We start from the raw sequence: 18,577 nt of genomic DNA, 5'->3' as shown, positions 1-18,577 counted from the left end.
TACACAGACCCCCTCCACACCCTCACCCCCAAACACCAACACAGACCCCCCTCCACACCCTCACCCCCAAACACCAACACTGACCCCCCTCCACACCCTCACTCCCCAAACACCAACACAGACCCCCTCCACACCCTCACCCCCAAACACCAACACAGACCCCCCTCCACACCCTCACCCCCAAACACCAAGACTGACCCCCCTCCACACCCTCACTCCCCAAACACCAACACAGACCCCCTCCACACCCTCACCCCCAAACACCAACACAGACCCCCCTCCACACCCTCACCCCCAAACACTAACACTGACCCCCCTCCACACCCCTCACTCCCCAAACACCAACACTGACCCCCCTCCACACCCCTCACTCCCTAAACACCAACACAGACCCCCCTCCACACCCTCACCTCCAAACACCTACACAGACCCCCCTCCACACCCTCACCCCCAAACACCAACAGAGACCCCCCTCCACACCCTCACCCCCAAACACCAACAGAGACCCCCCTCCACACCCTCAACACAAACACCAACTCAGCCCTCCCTCCACACCCTCACCCCCAAACACCAACACAGACCCCCCTCCACACCCTCACCCCCAAACACCAAGACTGACCCCCCTCCACACCCTCACTCCCCAAACACCAACACAGACCCCCTCCACACCCTCACCCCCAAACACCAACACAGACCCCCCTCCACACCCTCACCCCCAAACACTAACACTGGCCCCCCTCCACACCCCTCACTCCCCAAACACCAACACTGACCCCCCTCCACACCCCTCACTCCCTAAACACCAACACAGACCCCCTCCACACCCTCACCTCCAAACACCTACACAGACCCCCCTCCACACCCTCACCCCCAAACACCAACAGAGACCCCCCTCCACACCCTCACCCCCAAACACCAACAGAGACCCCCCTCCACACCCTCAACACAAACACCAACACAGCCCTCCCTCCACACCCTCACCCCCAAACACCAACACAGACCCCCCTCCACACCCTCACCCCCAAACACCAACAGAGACCCCCCTCCACACCCTCAAACCCAAATACCAACCCAGACCCCCCTCTACACCCTCACCCCCAAACACCAACACAGACCCCCCTCTACACCCTCACCCCCAAACACCAACCCAGACCCCACTCCACACTCTCACTCCCCAAACACCAACACAGACCCCCCTCCACACCCTCTCCCTCAAATATCAATCCAGAGCCCCCTCCACACCCTCACTCGCCAAACACCAACACAGACCCCCCTCCACACAATCACCCCAACACCAACACAGACCCCTCTCCACACACTCACTCCCCAAACACCAACACAGACCCCCCTCCACACAATCACCCCAAACACCAAAACAGACACCTCTCCACACCCTCACCCACAAACACCAACGCAGACCCCCCTCCACTCCCGCAAAGCAAACACCAACACAGACCCCCCTCCACACCCTCACTCACCAAACACCAACACAGACCCCCCTCCACACAATCACCCCAAACACCAACACAGACCCCTCTCCACACACTCACTCCCCAAACACCAACACAGACCCCCCTCCACACAATCACCCCAAACACCAAAACAGACACCTCTCCACACCCTCACCCACAAACACCAACGCAGACCCCCCTCCACTCCCGCAAAGCAAACACCAACACAGACCCCCCTCCACACCCTCACCCCCTAACACCAACACAGACCGCCCACCACACCCTCACCCCCAAACACTAATGCAGACCCCCCTCTACCCCCTCACCCCCTAACACCAACACACACCCCCCTCCACACCGTCACTCCCAAACACTAATGCAGACACCCCTCCACACCCTCACCCCCTAACACCAACACAGACCCCACTCCACATCCTCACCCCCAAACACCAATACAGACCCCCCTCCACACCCTCACTCCCTAACACCAACACAGACCCCTCTCCACACCCTCACCCCCAAACACCAACACAGACCCCCCTCCACACCCTCACTCCCCAAACACCAACACAGACCCCCCTCCACACCCTCACCCCCAAACACCAACACAGACCCCACTCCACACCCTCACTCCCCAAACACCAACCCAGACCACCATACACACCCTCACTCCCCAAACACCAACACAGACCCCCCTCCACACCCTCACCGCCAAACACTAACACAGACCCCACTCCACACCCTCACCGCCAATCACCAACACAGACCCCCTTCCACACCCTCACCCCCAAATATCAACACAGACCCCCCTCCACACCCTCACTCCCCAAACACCAACACAGACCCCCCCTCCACACCCTCACTCCCCAAACACCAACACAGACCCCCCTCCACACCCTCACCCCCAAACACCAACACAGACCCCACTCCACACCCTCACTCCCCAAACACCAACCCAGACCCCCATACACACCCTCACTCCCCAAGCACCAACACAGACCCCCCTCCACACCCTCACCGCCAAACACTAACACAGACCCCACTCCACACCCTCACCCCCAAATATCAACACAGACCCCCCTCCACGCCCTCACCCCCAAACACCAATACAGACCCCCTCCACACACTCACTCCCCAAACACCAACACAGACCCCCCCTCCACACCCTCACCGCCAAACACCACCACAGACCCCCTTCCACACCCTCACCCCCAAACACCAATACAGACCCCCTTCGCACCCTCACCGCCAAACTCCAACACAGACCCCCTTCCACACCCTCACCCCCAAACACTAACACAGACCCCCCTCCACTCCCGCAACGCAAACACCAACAGTGACCCCCCTCCACACCCTCACCCTCATCAGAGACCCCACTCCACACCCTCATCCCCAAACACTAATGCAGACCCCCCCTCCACACCCTCACACAGAACCCCTCCACACCCTCACCCACAAACCCCAACACTCAACCTGTAGGTGTAGGGTCGGGAGTGTGTCGGGTGATTAGGGTAGGGTGTGTGTAGGGTGGGAGAGTGGAGGGTGAGAGTTGTCTAGGGTGGGGAGTGTCTAGGGTGTGGTGTGTGATGTTTGGTGGCGGTGGGGGGAGGGGGTGTGTGCGTAGGGCTGTAAAGTGGGGGATTGCTGAGGGACAGAAAGTGATCAGAATCAATCCATTTATTGTTTGAAAGCAAAATGAAAGTGAATAATAGAAAGTAACAGTCTGAGCTGAGGAAGATACAGAAAATATAACCTTCCAGGTCAGACAAATCCCTGGAAGTGTTTAATCATTCTCACATTAACTTTAATTTTGACAGTCATTAAAATATCCCACAGCATTCCAGAAAGGGAATATGGACACGGAGCAGGAGAGGTGACAGAAAGGATAGATTCTGAGGAATCGTTCAGAAGGTGGATGACGGGAGAGTGCATTGGGGGAGGAGTGACAGAATTTAGGGATTTCAGAGCTGAAACATCTGCCTGCAACTGAGAGGAGGTTTGGGCAGGAGGAGGGCATGGGGAGATTCAGAGTTGATCTATTTTATGGGATGTGTGCATCACGGCTAGACCAGTATTTGTTGCTCTCCCTAATTCATAGAATCCCCACAGTGCAGAAGGAGGCCATTTGGCCCATCGAGTCTGCACTGACCCTCTGAAAGAGCACCCACTCCCCAACCTATTCCGATAACCTAGTAACCCCACCTAATCGTTTGGGCACTAACGAGAAATTTAACATAGCCAATCCACCTAACCTGCACATCTTTGGACTGCCCTTGAGAAGGTAATAATGAGAGGCCTCCATGAACCACTGTAGTCCATGTTGTGTAGGTACACTCGCAGGGCTGTTAGGGAAAGAGATGTTTTGGGGGACAGGGAGATAGCGGAGGTTTGATAGCGGACTAGGTGACGGGCAGAGATGTGTTGCAGTAAACGGTATTTCTTGTCTTGCAGGGCATCCTTTATCCCAGATGTGATCTTCTCACCAACCTGCAGTCAAAGTGCAAACAGATAATGCAGATGACCAGCTCGATGAAAATAAAAAGGGTATGTCTTCCACAGGGGATGGCACACTGCTCAGTCTGTAGCCTGTGAGCAAGAAAACCAGACCTGAAGCACTCCCTCTCCAAGAGGAAGTCTTTCCACCAGGATCACTTTTCCCCTCTTACCCCTGAATGAGTTGACTTTGGCTGGGGCACAGTTTGTCGTGCATTCCTATTGCCTTTCAGATGTGGGACACAGTTGGCCACAGGCAGCAGCACCTCGTAATCAGACTCTTAACCGCCCCTATGACTGATGACCAGGATTTTGAATAAAGCATCTACAATGCTGCACCAGCTGAGACCTTCAATATCTGCAGAAAATTTTAATTCTTTTGCCTTTCCAAAAGTCACGATGCTATGATATGGTTCTCGTGGAGTTCACTGTTGGGATACACATGTTTTGGGTTATGTTTCTGCTGGGTGCATTCCTCCTGAGATATTGTTCACTTGGGTTATGGTGCTTTTCACATGTGCAGCAGATGGGGCGTAGTTCATGTATTGGACATGGAGCGTACTTGGATCTAATTTAGGTGGGGTTTGATTCTTTTGGGATGTGGCTCTGTTCTAGCAGTGGTTTTGTTGTGGGTGTGGTTTTCTTGTGGGTGTGGTTTTGTTGGGGTTTGGTTTGGTGGGGGTGTGGTTTTGTTGGGGTTATATTTTGTTGTGGGTGTGGTTTTGTTGGGGTTATATTTTGTTGTGGGTGTGGTTTTGTTGTGGGTGTGGTTTTGTTGGGGTTTGGTTTGGTGGGGGTGTGGTTTTGTTGCGGGTGTGGTTTTGTTGGGGTTTTATTTTGTTGAGGGTGTGGTCTTGTTGGGGGTGTGGTTTTGCTGGGGTTTTATTATGTTGTGGGTGTGGTTTTGTTGTGGGTGTGGTTTTGTTGGGGTTTTGTTTTCGTGGGGGTGTGGTTTTGTTGCGGGTCTGGTTTTGTTGGGGTTATATTCTGTTGTGGGTGTGGTTTTGTTGTGGGTGTGGTTTTGTTGGGGATTAATTTTGTTGTGGGTGTGGTTTTGTTGTGGGTGTGGTTTTGTTGGGGATTAATTTTGTTGTGGGTGTGGTTTTGTTGGGGTTTGGTTTGGTGGGGGTGTGGTTTTGTTGCGGGTGTGGTTTTATTTTGTTGAGGGTGTGGTTTTGTTGTGGGTGTGGCTTTGTTGGGGTTTTTGTTTTGTTGGGGGTGTGGTTTTGTTGGGGGTGTGGTTTTGTTGGTGTTTTATTTTGTTGTGGGTGTGGATTTGTTGGGGTTTTGTTTTGTTGGGGGTGTGGTTTTGTTGGGGTTTTATTTTGTTGTGGGTGTGGTTTTGTTGGGGTTTTGTTTTGTTGGGGGTGTGGTTTTGTTGGGGGTGTGGTTTTGTTGGGGTTTTGTTTTGTTGGGGTTTTTGTTTTGTTGGGGGTGTGATTTTGTTGGGTTTTATTTTGTTGTGGGTGTGGTTTTGTTGGGTGTGTGATTTTGTTGGGTTTTATTTTGTTGTGGGTGTGGTTTTGTTGGGGTTTTGTTTTGGTGGGGGTGTGGTTTTGTTGGGATTTTGTTTTGTTGAGGGTGTGGTTTTGGTGGGGGTGTGGTTTTGTTGGGGGTGTGGTTTTGTTGGGGGTGTGGTTTTGTTGGGGTTTTGTTTTGTTGTGGGTGTGGTTTTGCTGGGGGTATGGTTTTGGTGGGGTTTTGTTTTGTTCGGGGCGTGGTTTTGTTGATGGTGTGGTTTTGTTGGTGGTGTGGTTTTGTTGGGGTTTTGTTTTGTTGTGGGTGTGGTTTTGTTGGCGTTTTGTTTTGTTGTGGGTGTGGTTTTGATAGCGTTTTGGTTTGTTGTGGGTGTGGTTTTGTTGGGGATTTGTTTTGTATTGGGTGTGGTTTTGTTGGGGGTGTGGTTTTGTTGTGGGTGTGTTTTTGTTGGCGGTGTGGTTTTGTTGGGGTTTTGTTTTGTTGTGGGTGTGGTTTTATTGGGGTTTTGTTTTGGTGGGGGTGTGGTTTTGTTGAGGGTGTGGTTTTGTTGTGGGTGTGGTTTTGTTGGGGGTGTAGTTTTGTTGAGGGTGTGGTTTTGTTGGGGTGTTGTTTTGTTGGGGGTGTGGTTTTGTTGGGGGTGTAGTTTTGTTTAGGGTGTGGTTTTGTTGGGGTTTTGTTTTGTTGTGGGTGTGGTTTTGTTGGGGTTGGGGTTTTGTTAGGGGTGTGGTTTTGTTGGGGTTTTGTTTTTGGGGTGTGGTCTGGTTGGGGGTGTGGTTTTGTTGGGGATTTGTTTTGTATTGGGTGTGGTTTTGTTGGGGGTGTGGTTTTGTTGGGGTTTTGTTTTGTGGGTGTGGTTTTGTTGGGGGTGTGGTTTTGTTGGGGTTTTGTTTTGTGGGTGTGGTTTTGTTGGGGGTGTGGTTTTGTTGAGGGTGTGTATTTGTTGGGGTTTTGTTTTGTTGGGGGTGTGATTTTATTGAGGGTGCGGTTTTGTTGGGGTTTTGTTTTGTTGAGTGTGTGGTTTTGTTGGGGTTTTGTTTTGTGGGTGTGGTTTGGTTGAGTGTGTGGTTTTGTTGAGTGTGTGGTTTTGTTGAGGGTGTGTATTTGTTGGGATTTTGTTTTGTTGGGGGTGTGGTTTTATTGAGCGTGCGGTTTTGTTGGGGTTTTGTTTTGTTGAGCGTGTGGTTTTGTTGGGGGTGTGTTTTTGTTGAGGGTGTGGATTTGTTGAGGTTTTGTTTTGTTGAGTGTGTGGTTTTGTTGGGGGTGTGGTTTGGTTGTGGGTGTGTTTTTGTTGGGGTTTTATTTTGTTGTGGGTGTGGTTTTGTTGGGGTTTTGTTTTGTTGTGGGTGTGGTTTTGTTGGGGGTGTGGTTTTGTTGGGGTTTTGTTTTGTTGTGGGTGTGGTTTTGTTGGGGGTGTGGTTTTGTTGGGGTTTTGTTTTTGGGGTGTGGTTTTGTTGGGTGTGTGATTTTGTTGCGTTTTATTTTGTTCTGGGTGTGGTTTTGTTGGGGTTTTGTTTTGGTGGGGGTGTGGTTTTGTTGGGGTTTTGTTTTGTTGGGGGTGTGGTTTTGTTGGGGTTTTGTTTTGTTGTGGGTTTGGTTTTGTTGGGGGTGTGGTTTTGTTGGGGTTTTGTTTTGTTGTGGGTGTGGTTTTGTTGAGGGTGTGGTTTTGTTGGCGACGTTTTTTTGGTGAGGGTGTGGTTTTGTTGGGGGTCTGGTTTTGTTGGGGTTTTGTTTTGTTGTGGGTGTGGTTTTGTTGGGGTGTGGTTTTGGTGGGGTTTTGTTTTGTTCGGGGCGTGGTTTTGTTGGTGGTGTGGTTTTGTTGAGCGTGTGCTTTTGTTGGTGGGGTGGTTTTGTTGGGGTATTGTTTCGTTGTGTGTGTGGTTTTGTTGGGGGTGTGGCTTTGTTGAGCGTGTGGTTTTGTTGGGGTTTTGTTTTGTTGTGGGTGTGGTTTTGTTGGCGTTTTGTTTTGTCGTGGGTGTGGTTTTGTTGGGGTTTTGTTTTGTTGAGGGTGTGGTTTTGTTGGGGGTGTGGTTTTGTTGTGGATGTGGTTTTGTTGGGGTTGGGGTTTTGTTAGGGGTGTGGTTTTGTTGGGGTTTTGTTTCTGGGGTGTGGTCTGGTTGGGGGTGTGGTTTTGTTGGGGTTTTGTTTTGGTGGGGGTGTGGTTTTGGTGGGGTTTTGTTTTGTTCGGGGCGTGGTTTTGTTGGTGGTGTGGTTTTGTTGGTGGTGTGGTTTTGTTGGGGTTTTGTTTTGTTGTGGGTGTGGTTTTGTTAGCGTTTTGTTTTGTTGTGGGTGTGGTTTTGTTGAGGGTGTGGTTTTGTTGGGGGTGTGGTTTTGTTGGGGTTTTGTTTTGTTGAGGGTGTGGTTTTGTTGGGGGTGTGGTTTTGTTGGGGATTTGTTTTGTATTGGGTGTGGTTTTGTTGGGGGTGTGGTTTTGTTGGGGATTTGTTTTGTATTGGGTGTGGTTTTGTTGGGGGTGTGGTTTTGTGGGTGTGGGTTTGTTGGGGTATTGTTGGGGGTGTGGTTTTGTTGAGTGTGTGGTTTTGTTGAGGTTTTGTTGGGGGTGTGGGTTTGTTGGGGGTGTAGTTTTGTTGTGGGTGTGGTTTTGTTGGGGTTTTGTTGGGGGTGTGGTTTTATTGAGGGTGTGGTTTTGTTGTGGTTTTGTTGAGTGTGTGGTTTTGTTGGGGGTGTGGATTTGTTGAGGGTGTGTATTTGTTGGGGTCTTGTTTTGTCGTGGGTGTGGTTTTGTAAGGGGTTTTGTTTTGTTGTGGGTGTGGTTTTGTTGGGGTTTTGTTTTGTTGAGTGTGTGGTTTTGTTGGGGTTTTGTTTTGTTGAGGGTGTGGTTTTGTTGGGGGCTGGTTTTGTTGGGGTTTTGTTTTGTTGAGGGTGTGGATTTGTTGCGGGTGTGGTTTTGTTGGGGTTTTGTTTTGTTGAGCGTGTGGTTTTGTTGGGGGCTGGTTTTGTTGGGGCTTTGTTTTGTTGAGGGTGTGGATTTGTTGGGGTTTTGTTTTGTTGAGCGTGTGGTTTTGTTGGGGTTTTGTTTTGTTGGGGGTGTGGTTTTATTGAGGGTGAGGTTTTGTTGTGGGTGTGGTTTTGTTGGGGTTTTGTTTTGTTGAGGGTGTGGATTTGTTGAGGTTTTGTTTTGTTGAGTGTGTGATTTTGTTGGGGTGTGGTTTTGTTGGGGTTTTGTTTTGTTGGGGGTGTGGTTTGGTTGTGGATGTAGTTTGGTTGGGATTTTATTTTGTTGAGGGTGTGGTTTTGTTGGGGGTGTGGTTTTGTTGGGGTTTTATTTTGTTGAGGGTGTGGTTTTGTTGTGGATGTGGTTTGGTTGGGGTTTTATTTTGTTGAGGGTGTGGTTTTGTTGGGGGTGTGGTTTTGTTGGGGTTTTGTTTTGTTGTGGGTGTGGTTTTGTTGGCGTTTTGTTTTGTTGGTGGTGTGGGATTGTTGGGGTTGGGGTTTTGTTAGGGGTGTGGTTTTGTTGGGGTTTTGTTTTTGGGGTGTGGTCTGGTTGGGGGGGTGGTTTTGTTGGGGTTTTGTTTTGTTCAGGGTGTGGTTTTGTTGGGGTTTTGTTTTGTTGTGGGCGTGGTTTTGTCGGTGTGGTTTTGTTGGGGGTGTGGTTTTGTTGGGGTTTTGTTGGGGGTGTGGTTTTGTTGGGGTTTTGTTGTGGGTGTGGTTTTGTCGGTGTGGTTTTGTTGTGGGTGTGGTTGTGTTGGGGGTGTGGTTTTGTTGGGGTTTTGTTGGGGGTATGGTTTTATTGAGGGTGTGGTTTTGTTGTGGTTTTGTTTTGTTGGGGGTGTGGTTTTGTTGAGGGTGTGGATTTGTTGGGGTTTTGTTTTATTGTGGGTGTGGTTTTGTTGATCGTGTCGGTTTGTTGAGCGTGTGGTTTTGTTGGGGTTTTCTTTTGTTGAGTGTGTTTTGTTGGCGCTTTCTTTTGTTGTGGGTGTGGTTTTGTTGTAGGCGTGGTTTGGTTGTGGGTGTGGTTTTGTTGGGGTTTTATTTTGTTGAGGGTGTGGTTTTGTTGGAGGTGTGGCATTGTTGGGGGTGTGGTTTTGTTGGGGTTTTGTTTTGTTGGGGGTGTGGTTTTGTTGTGGGTGTGGTTTGGTTGTGGGTGTGGTTTTGTTGGGGTTTTATTTTGTTGAGGGTGTGGTTTTGTTGGGGGTGTGGTTTTGTTGGGGTTTTGTTTTGTTGTGGGTGTGGTTTTCTTGGGGGTGTGGTTTTTTGGGGGTTTTGTTTCGTTGGGGTTTTCTTTTGTTGAGGGTGTGGTTTTGTTGGGGGTGTGGTTTTGTTGAGCGAGTGATTTTGTTGGTGTTTTGTTTTGTTGAGGGTGTGGCTTTGTTGAGGGTGTGGTTTTGGAGGGGGTGTGGTTTTGTTGGGGTTTTGTTTTGTTGGGGGTGTGGCTTTGATGAGCATGTGGTTTTGTTGGGGTTTGTTAAGTTGGGGGTGTGGTTTTGTTGGGGTATTGTTTAGTTGTGGGTGTGGTTTTGTTGGGGTTTTATTTTGTTGGGGGTGTGGTATTGATGAGGGTGTGGTTTTCTTGAGGGTGTGGTTTTGTTGGGGTTTTGTTTTGTTTGGGGTGTGGTTTTGTTGGAGTTTTGTTTTGTTGGGTTTTGTCTTGTAGGGGGTGTGGTTTCGTTGGGGGTCTGATTTTGTTGGGGGTGTGGTTTTGTTGGGGTTTTGTTTTGTTGAGGGTGTGGTTTTGTTCTGGTTTTGTTTTTATGAGGTTGTGGTTTTGTTGTGAGTGTGGTTTTGTTGTGGGTGTGGTTTTGTTAGGGATTTGTTGTGTGTGTGGTTTTGTTTTTGTTGTGGTGTGGTTTTGTTGAGGGTGTGGTTTTGTTGAGGGTGTGGATTTGTTAGGGATTTGTTGTGGGTGTGGTTTTGTTTTTGTTGTGGTGTGGTTTTGTTGAGGGTGTGGTTTTGTTGGGGTTTTGTTTTGTTGGGGTGTGGTTTTGTTGTGGGTGTGGTTTTGTTGGCGATTTATTTTGTTGTGAGTGTGGTTTTGTTGGGGTGTGGTTTTGTTGGGGTTTTATTTTGTTGTGGGTGTGGTTTTGTTGGGGGTCTGGTTTTGTTGGGGTTTTGTTTTGTTGTGTGTGTGGTTTTGTTGGGGGTGTGGGTTTGGTGGGGTTTTGTTTTGTTGTGGGTGTGGTTCTGTTGGGGGTATGGGTTTGGTGGGGTTTTGTTTTGTTCGGGGTGTGGTTTTGTTGGGGGTGTGGTTTTGTTGAGCGTGTGGTTTTGTTGATGGTGAGGTCTTGTTGGGGTATTGTTTTGTTGTGGGTGTGGTATTGTTGGGAGTGTGGTTTTGTTTAGGGTGTGGCTTTGTTGAGGGTGTGGTTTTGTTTAGGGTGTGGCTTTGTTGAGGGTGTGGTTTTGTTGAGGGTGTGGCTTTGTTGAGGGTGTGGATTTGTTGGGGTTTTGTTTTGTTGTGGGTGTGGTTTTGTTGAGTGTGTGGTTTTGTTGGGGTGTTTTGTTGGGGGTGTGGTTTTATTGGGGGTGCAGTTTTGTTTAGGGTGTGGTTTTGTTGGGGTTTTGTTTTGTTGTTGGTGTGGTTTTGTTGGGATTGGGGTTTTGTTAGGGGTGTGGTTTTGTTGTGGGTGTAGTTTTGTTTAGGGTGTGGTTTTGTTGGGGTTTTGTTTTGTTGTGGGTGTGGTTTTGTTGGGGTTGGGGTTTTGTTAGGGGTGTGGTTTTGTTGGGGTTTTGTTTTTGGGGTGTGGTCTGGTTGGTGGTGTGGTTTTGTTGGGGTTTTGTTTTGGTGGGGGTGTGGTTTTGTTGGGGTTTTGTTTTGGTGGGGGTGTGGTTTTGTTGGGGTTTTGTTGAGGGTGTGGTTTGTTGGGGTTTTGTCGGGGGTTTTGTTTTGTGGGTGTGGTTTTGTTGAGGGTGTGGTTTGTTGGGGTTTTGTTGGGGGTGTGGTTTTGTTGGGGTTTTGTTTTTTGTGGGTGTGGTTTTGTTGTGGGTGTGGTTTTGTTGATGTGTGGTTTTGTTGAGGTTTTGTTTTGTTGAAGGTGTGGTTATGTTGAGGGTGTGGTTTTGTTGGAGTTTTGTTTTGTTGCCGGTGTGGTTTTGTTGAGGGTGAGGTTTTGTTGGGATTTTGTTTTGTTGGGGGTGTGGTTTTGTTGAGCGTGAGGTTTTGTTGGGGTTTTGTTTTGTTGAGCGTGTGGTTTTGTTTTAGTTTTGTTTTGTTGGGGTGTGGTTTTGTTGGTGTTTTGTTTTGTTGTCGGTGTGGTTTTGTTGTGGGTGTGGATTTCTTGGGGATTTCTTTTGTTGGGGGTGTGGTTTTGTTGAGGTTCTGTTGCGGGTGTGGTTTTGTTGTGGGTGTGGTTTTGTTGAGGTTTTGTTGCGGGTGTGGTTTTGTTGTGGGTGTGGTTTTGTTGGGGTTTTATTTTGTTGAGGGTGTGGTTTTGTTTTGGTTTTGTTTTTTGTTGGTGTGGTACGGTTTTGTTGAGGGTGTGGTTTTGTTGAGGTTTTGTTTTGTTGAGGGTGTGGTTTTGTTGTGGGTGTGGTTTTGTTAGTGATTTGTTGTGGGTGTGGTTTTGTTGAGGGTTTGTTTGGTTGTGGGTGTGGTTTTGTTGTGGGTGTGGTTTTGTTGAGGGTGTGGTTTTGTTGGGGTTTTGTTTTGTTGGGGTGTGGGTTTGTTGTGGGTGTGGTTTTGTTGGCGATTTATTTTGTTGTGAGTGTGGTTTTGTTGGGGTGTGGTTTTGTTGGGGTTTTATTTTGTTGAAGGTGTGGTTTTGTTGGGGGTCTGGTTTTGTTGGGGTTTTGTTTTGTTGTGGGTGTGGTTTTGTTGGGGGTGTGGGTTTGGTGGGGTTTTGTTTTGTTGTGGGTGTGGTTCTGTTGGGGGTATGGGTTTGGTGGGGTTTTGTTTTTTTCGGGGTGTGGTTTTGTTGGGGGTGTGGTTTTGTTGAGCGTGAGGTTTTGTTGGTGGTGAGGTCTTGTTGGGGTATTGTTTTATTGTGGTTGTGGTATTGTTGGGAGTGTGGTTTTGTTTAGGGTGTGGCTTTGTTGAGGGTGTGGTTTTGTTGAGGGTGTGGCTTTGTTGAGGGTGTGGATTTGTTGTGGTTTTGTTTTGTTGTGGGTGTGGTTTTGTTGAGTGTGTGCTTTTGTTGGGGTGTTGTTTTGTTGGGGGTGTGGTTTTATTGGGGGTGTAGTTTTGTTTAGGGTGTGGTTTTGTTGGAGTTTTGTTTTGTTGTTGGTGTGGTTTTGTTGGGATTGGGGTTTTGTTAGGGGTGTGGTTTTGTTTTTGGGGTGTGGTCTGGTTGGGGGTGTGGTTTTGTTGGGGTTTTGTTTTATTGTGGGTGTGGTTTTGTTGGGGTTTTGTTTTGCATTGGGTGTGGTTTTGTTGTGGGTGTGGTTTTGTTGGGGTTTTGTTTTGTTATGCGTGTGGTTTTGTTGGGGTTTTGTTTTGGTGGGGGTGTGGTTTTGTTGGGGTTTTGTTTTGGTGGGGGTGTGGTTTTGTTGGGGGAATAGTTTTGTTGTGGTTTTGTTTTGTTGTGGGTGTGGTTTTGTTGGGGTTTTGTTTTGGTGGGGGTGTGGTTTTGTTGGGGTTTTGTTGAGGGTGTGGTTTGTTGGGGTTTTGTTGGGGGTGTGGTTTTGTTGGGGTTTTGTTGAGGGTTTTGTTTTGTGGGTGTGGTTTTGTTGAGGGTGTGGTTTGTTGGGGTTTTGTTGGGTGTGTGGTTTTGTTTTTTGTGGGTGTGGTTTTGTTGTGGGTGTGGTTTTGTTGATGTGTGGTTTTGTTGAGGTTTTGTTTTGTTGAAGGTGTGGTTATGTTGAGGGTGTGGTTTTGTTGGAGTTTTGTTTTGTTGCCGGTGTGGTTTTGTTGAGGGTGAGGTTTTGTTGGGGTTTTGTTTTGTTGGGGGTGTGGTTTTGTTGAGCGTGAGGTTTTGTTGGGGTTTTGTTTTGTGAGGGTGTGGTTTTTTTGGGGGTCTGGTTTAGTTCAGCGTGTGGTTTTGTTGGGGTTTTGTTTTGTTCGGGGTGTGGTTTTGTTGGTGTTTTGTTTAGTTGTGGGTGTGGTTTTGTTGGGGTTCTGTTTTGTTGAGGGTGTGGTTTTGTAGTGGGTGTGGTTTTGTTGAGGGTGTGGTTTCGTTGGGGTTTTGTTTTGTTGAGGGTGTGGTTTTGTTGGGGGTCTGGTTTAGTTGAGCGTGTGGTTTTGTTGGGGTTTTGTTTTGTTGCGGGTGTGGTTTTGTTGGGGTTTTGTTTTGTTGTGGGTGTGGTTTTGTTGGGGTTTTGTTTTGTTGAGTGTGTGGTTTTTTGGGGGGTCTGGTTTAGTTCAGTGTGTGGTTTTGTTGGGGTTTTGTTTTGTTCGGGGTGTGGTTTTGTTGGTGTTTTTGTTTAGTTGTGGGTGTGGTTTTGTTGGGGTTCTGTTTTGTTGAGGGTGTGGTTTTGTGGTGGGTGTGGTATTGTTGAGCGTGTGGTTTTGTTGTGGGTGTTGTTTTGTTGGGGTTTTATTTTGTTGGGGTTTTGTTTTGTTGGGGGTGTGGTTTTGTTGGGGTTTTGCTTTGTTGAGGGTGTGGCTTTGTTGGGGTTTTGTTTTGTTGGGGGTGTGGTTTTGTTGGGGGGTGGTTTTATTGAGGGTGTGGTTTTGTTGGGGTTTTGTTTTGTAGGGGCTGTGGTTTTGGGGGTGTGGGTTTGTTGAGGGCGTGGTTTTGTTGGGGTTTTATTTTGTTGGGGGTGTGGTTTTGTTGGGGGTGTGGTTTTGTTGAGGGCGTGGTTTTGTTGGGGTTTTATTTTGTTGGGGGTGTGGTTTTGTTGGGGGTGTGGATTTGTAGAGGATGTGGATTTGTTTGGGTTTTGTTTTGCTGGGCGTGTGATTTTGTTGGGGTTTTGTTGGGGGGGGGTTTTATTGAGGGTGTGGTTTAGTTGAGGGTGTGGTTTGGTTGGGGGTTTGGTTTTGTTCGGGTTTTATTGAGGGTGTGGTTTTGTTGTGGGTGTGGTTTGGTTGTGGGTGTGGTTTTGTTGGGGTTTTGTTTTGTTCTGTGTGTGGTTTTGTTGGGGGTGTGGTTTTGTTGGTGTTTTGTTTAGTTTGTGTGGTTTTGTTGGGGTTCTGTTTAGTTGTGTGTGTGGTTTTGTTGGGGGGTGGTTTTATTGAGGGTGTGGTTTTGTTGGGGTTTTGTTTTGTAGGGGCTGTGGTTTTGTTGTGGGTGAGGTTTTGTTGAGGGCGTAGGTTTGTTGAGGGCGTGGTTTTGTTGGGGTTTTATTTTGTTGGGGGCGTGGCTTTGTTGGGGGTGTGGTTTTGTTGTGGGTGTGGTTTTGTTGGGGTTTTGTTGGGGGTGTGGTTTTATTGAGTGTGTGGTTTAGTTGAGGGTGTGGTTTGGTTGTGGGTGTGGTTTTGTTGGGGTTTTGTTTTGTTGATGTGTGGTTTTGTTGAGGTTTTGTTTTGTTGAAGGTGTGGTTATGTTGAGGGTGTGGTTTTGTTGTGGGTGTGGTTTTGTTGATGTGTGGTTTTGTTGAGGTTTTGTTTTGTTGAAGGTGTGGTTATGTTGAGGGTGTGGTTTTGTTGGAGTTTTGTTTTGTTGCCGGTGTGGTTTTGTTGAGGGTGAGGTTTTGTTTTGGTTTTGTTTTTTGTGGGTGTGGTTTTGATTTGGGTGTGGTTTTGTTGTGGGTACGGTTTTGTTGAGGGTGTGGTTTTGTTGAGGTTTTGTTTTGTTGTGGGTGTGGTTTTGTTGTGGGCGTGGTTTTGTTGTGGGCGTGGTTTTGTTGAGTGTGTGGTTTTGTTGGGGTTTTGTTTTGTTGTCGGTGTGGTTTTGTTGTGGGTGTGGTTTTCTTGGGGTTTTGTATTGTTGGTGTGGTTTTGTTGAGGGTGAGGTTTTGTTGGGGTTTTGTTTTGTTGTGGGTGTGGTTTTCTTGGGGTTTTGTTTTGTTGAGGGTGAGGTTTTGTTGGGGTTTTGTTTTGTTGTGGGTGTGGTTTTTTTGGGGGTCTGGTTTAGTTCAGCGTGTGGTTTTGTTGGGGTTTTGTTTTGTTCGGGGTGTGGTTTTGTTGGTGTTTTGTTTAGTTGTGGGTTTGGTTTTGTTGGGGTTCTGTTTTGTTGAGGGTGTGGTTTTGTAGTGGGTGTGGTTTTGTTGAGGGTGTGGTTTCGTTGGGGTTTTGTTTTGTTGAGGGTGTGGTTTTGTTGGGGGTCTGGTTTAGTTGAGCGTGTGGTTTTGTTGGGGTTTTGTTTTGTTCGGGGTGTGGTTTTGTTGGTGTTTTTGTTTAGTTGTGGGTGTGGTTTTGTTGGGGTTCTGTTTTGTTGAGGGTGTGGTTTTGTGGTGGGTGTGGTATTGTTGAGCGTGTGGTTTTGTTGTGGGTGTTGTTTTGTTGGGGTTTTATTTTGTTGGGGGTTTGTTTTGTTGGGGGTGTGGTTTTGTTGGGGTTTTGCTTTGTTGAGGGTGTGGCTTTGTTGGGGTTTTGTTTTGTTGGGGGTGTGGCTTTGTTGGGGGGTGGTTTTATTGAGGGTGTGATTTTGTTGGGGTTTTGTTTTGTTGGGGTTTTATTTTGTTGGGGGTGTGGTTTTGTTGGGGGTGTGGTTTTGTTGAGGGTGTGGATTTGTCGAGGGTGTGGATTTGTTTGGGTTTTGTTTTGCTGGGCGTGTGATTTTGTTGGGGTTTTGTTGGGGGGGTGGTTTTATTGAGGGTGTGGTTTAGTTGAGTGTGTGGTTTGGTTGGGGGTGTGGTTTTGTTGGGGTTTTATTGAGGGTGTGGTTTTGTTGTGGGTGTGGTTTGGTTGTGGGTGTAGTTTTGTTGGGGTTTTGTTTTGTGCTGTGTGTGGTTTTGTTGGGGTTTGGTTTTGTTGGTGTTTTGTTTAGTTTGTGTGGTTTTGTTGGGGTTCTGTTTAGTTGTGTGTGTGGTTTTGTTGGGGGTTGGTTTTATTGAGGGTGTGGTTTTGTTGGGGTTTTGTTTTGTAGGGGCTGTGGTTTTGTTGAGGGCGTGGTTTTGTTGGGGTTTTATTTTGTTGGGGGTGTGGTTTTGTTGTGGGTGTGGTTTTGTTGGGGTTTTGTTGGGGGTGTGGTTTTATTGAGGGTGTGGTTTAGTTGAGGGTGTGGTTTGGTTGTGGGTGTGGTTTTGTTGGCGTTTTGTTTTGTTGTGGGTGTGGTTTTATTGAGGCGGTGGTTTTGTTAAGTGTGTGGTTTTGTTGTGGGTGTGGTTTGGTTGTGGGTGTGGTTTTGCTGAGTGTGTGGTTTTGTTGTGGGTGTGGTTTGGTTGTGGGTGTGGTTCTGTTGGGGTTTTGTTTTGTTGAGGGTGTGGTTTTGTTGGGGTTTTGTTTTGTTGAGGGTGTGGTTTTGTTGTGGGTGAGGTTTTGTTGAGGGTGTGGTTTTGTTGGGGTTTTGTTTTGTTGAGCGTGTGGTTCTGTTGGGGTTTTGTTTTGTTGGGGGTGTGGTTTTATTGAGGGTGTCGTTTGGTTGAGGGTGTGGCTTTGTTGAGGGTGTGGTTTTGTTGGGGTTTTGTTTTGTTGTGAGTGTGGTTTGGTTGTGGTTGTGCTTTTGTTGGGGTTTTGTTTTGTTGTGGGTGTGGTTTGGTTGTGGGTGTGGTTTTGTTGAGGGTGTGGTTTTGTTGGGGTTTTGTTTTGTTGAGCGTGTGGTTTTGTTGTGGGTGTGGTTTTGTTGAGGGTGTGGTTTTGTTGGGGTTTTGTTTTGTTGAGCGTGTGGTTCTGTTGGGGTTTTGTTTTGTTGGGGGTGTGGTTTTATTGAGGGTGTCGTTTGGTTGAGGGTGTGGTTTGGTTGTGGGTGTGGTTTTGTTGTGGGTGTGGCTTTGTTGAGGGTGTGGTTTTGTCGGGGTTTTGTTTTGTTGTGGGTGTGGTTTGGTTGTGGTTGTGGTTTTGTTGGGGTTTTGTTTTGTTGTGGGTGTGGTGTGGTTGTTGGTGTGGTTTTGTTGGGGTTGTGTTTTGTTGAGCGTGTGGTTTTGTTGGGGGTGTGATTTTGTTGGGGTTATGTTTTGTTGGGGGTGTGGTTTTGTTGGGGTTTTGTTTTGTTGAGGGTGTGGTTTTGTTGGGGTTTTATTTTGTTGGGGGTGTGGTATTGTTGAGGGTGTGGTTTTGTTGAGGGTGTGGTTTTGTTGTGGGTGTGGTTTTGTTGGGGTTTTCTTTTGTTGGGGGTGTGGTTTGGTTGTGGGTGTGGTTTTGTCGTGGTTTTATTTTGTTGGGGGTGTGGTTTTGTTGAGGGTGTGGATTTGTTGGGGTTTTGTTTTGTTGAGGGTGTGGTTTTCTTGGGTGTGTGGTTTTGTTGAGTGTGTGGTTTTGTTGGGGGTGTGGTTTTGTTGAGGGTGTGGATTTGTTGGGGTCTTGTTTTGTTGTGGGTGTGGTTTGGTTGGGGGTGTGGTTTTATTGAGGGTGTTTTTTGTTGAGGGTGTTGTTTTGTTGGGGTTTTGTTTTGTTGAGGGTGTGGTTTTGTTGGGGGTGTGGTTTTGTTAAGCGAGTGATTTTGTTTTTGCTTTGTTGTGGGTGTGGCTTTGTTGAGAGTGTGGTTTTGTAGGGGGTGTGGTTTTGTTGGTGTTTTGTTGTGGGTGTGGTTTGGTTGTGGGTGTGGTTTTGTTGGGGTTTTGTTTTGTTGAGGGTGTGGTTTTGTTGGGGTTTTGTTTTGTTGGGGGTGTGGTTTTGTTGGGGTTTTGTTTTGTTTAGGGTGTGGTTTTGTTGGGGGTGTGGTTTTGTTGGGGTTTTGTTTTGATGGGGGTGTGGTTTTGTTGGGGTTTTGTTTTATTTAGGGTGTGGTTTTGTTGTGGCTGTGTTTTGTTGGGGTTTTGTTGAGGGTGTGGTTTTGTTGAGGTTTTGTTTTGTTGGAGGTGTGGTTTTGTTGTGGGTGTGGTTTGGTTGGGGGTGTCGTTTTGTTGGGGTTTTGTTTTGTTGAGGGTGGGGTTTTGTTGTGGGTGTGGTTTTGTTGAGGGTTTGTTTTGTTATGGGTGTGGTTTTGTTGAGGGTGTGGTTTTGTTGGGGTTTTGTTTTGTTGAGCGTGTGGTTTTGTTGAGGGTGTGGTTTTCTTGGGGGTGTGGTTTTGTTGAGTGTGTGGTTTTGTTGGGGGTGTGGTTTTGTTGGGGTCTTGTTTTGTTGTGGGTGTGGTTTGGTTGGGGGTGTGGTTTTATTGAGGGTGTTTTTTGTTGAGGGTGTTGTTTTGTTGGGGTTTTGTTTTGTTGAGGGTGTGGTTTTGTTTGGGGTGTGGTTTTGTTAAGCGAGTGATTTTGTTTTTGCTTTGTTGTGGGTGTGGCTT

At 47.7% G+C, this 18,577-nt stretch overlaps 1 protein-coding gene across 6 annotated transcripts in view; it reads left to right on the top strand.

Annotated features, from left to right (window-relative positions):
* The window catches only part of itgb4 (integrin, beta 4), a 359,993-nt gene that overhangs the window by 63,731 nt on the left and 277,685 nt on the right, over window positions 1-18,577 (top strand). For all 6 annotated transcript variants that reach the window (XM_072482936.1, XM_072482935.1, XM_072482933.1 and 3 more), the window contains exon 4: window positions 3,903-3,995. In XM_072482936.1, coding sequence (XP_072339037.1) covers window positions 3,903-3,995 — 93 coding nt within the window. The remainder of the gene's footprint in view (window positions 1-3,902; window positions 3,996-18,577) is intronic.

The sequence above is a fragment of the Scyliorhinus torazame genome, chromosome 18 (assembly GCF_047496885.1).
Source record: "Scyliorhinus torazame isolate Kashiwa2021f chromosome 18, sScyTor2.1, whole genome shotgun sequence".
NCBI classification, from domain to species: Eukaryota; Metazoa; Chordata; class Chondrichthyes; order Carcharhiniformes; family Scyliorhinidae; genus Scyliorhinus; species Scyliorhinus torazame.
The sequence above is the reverse complement of the archived record's forward strand: the minus strand, read 5'-3'. Positions and strand labels throughout refer to the sequence as shown.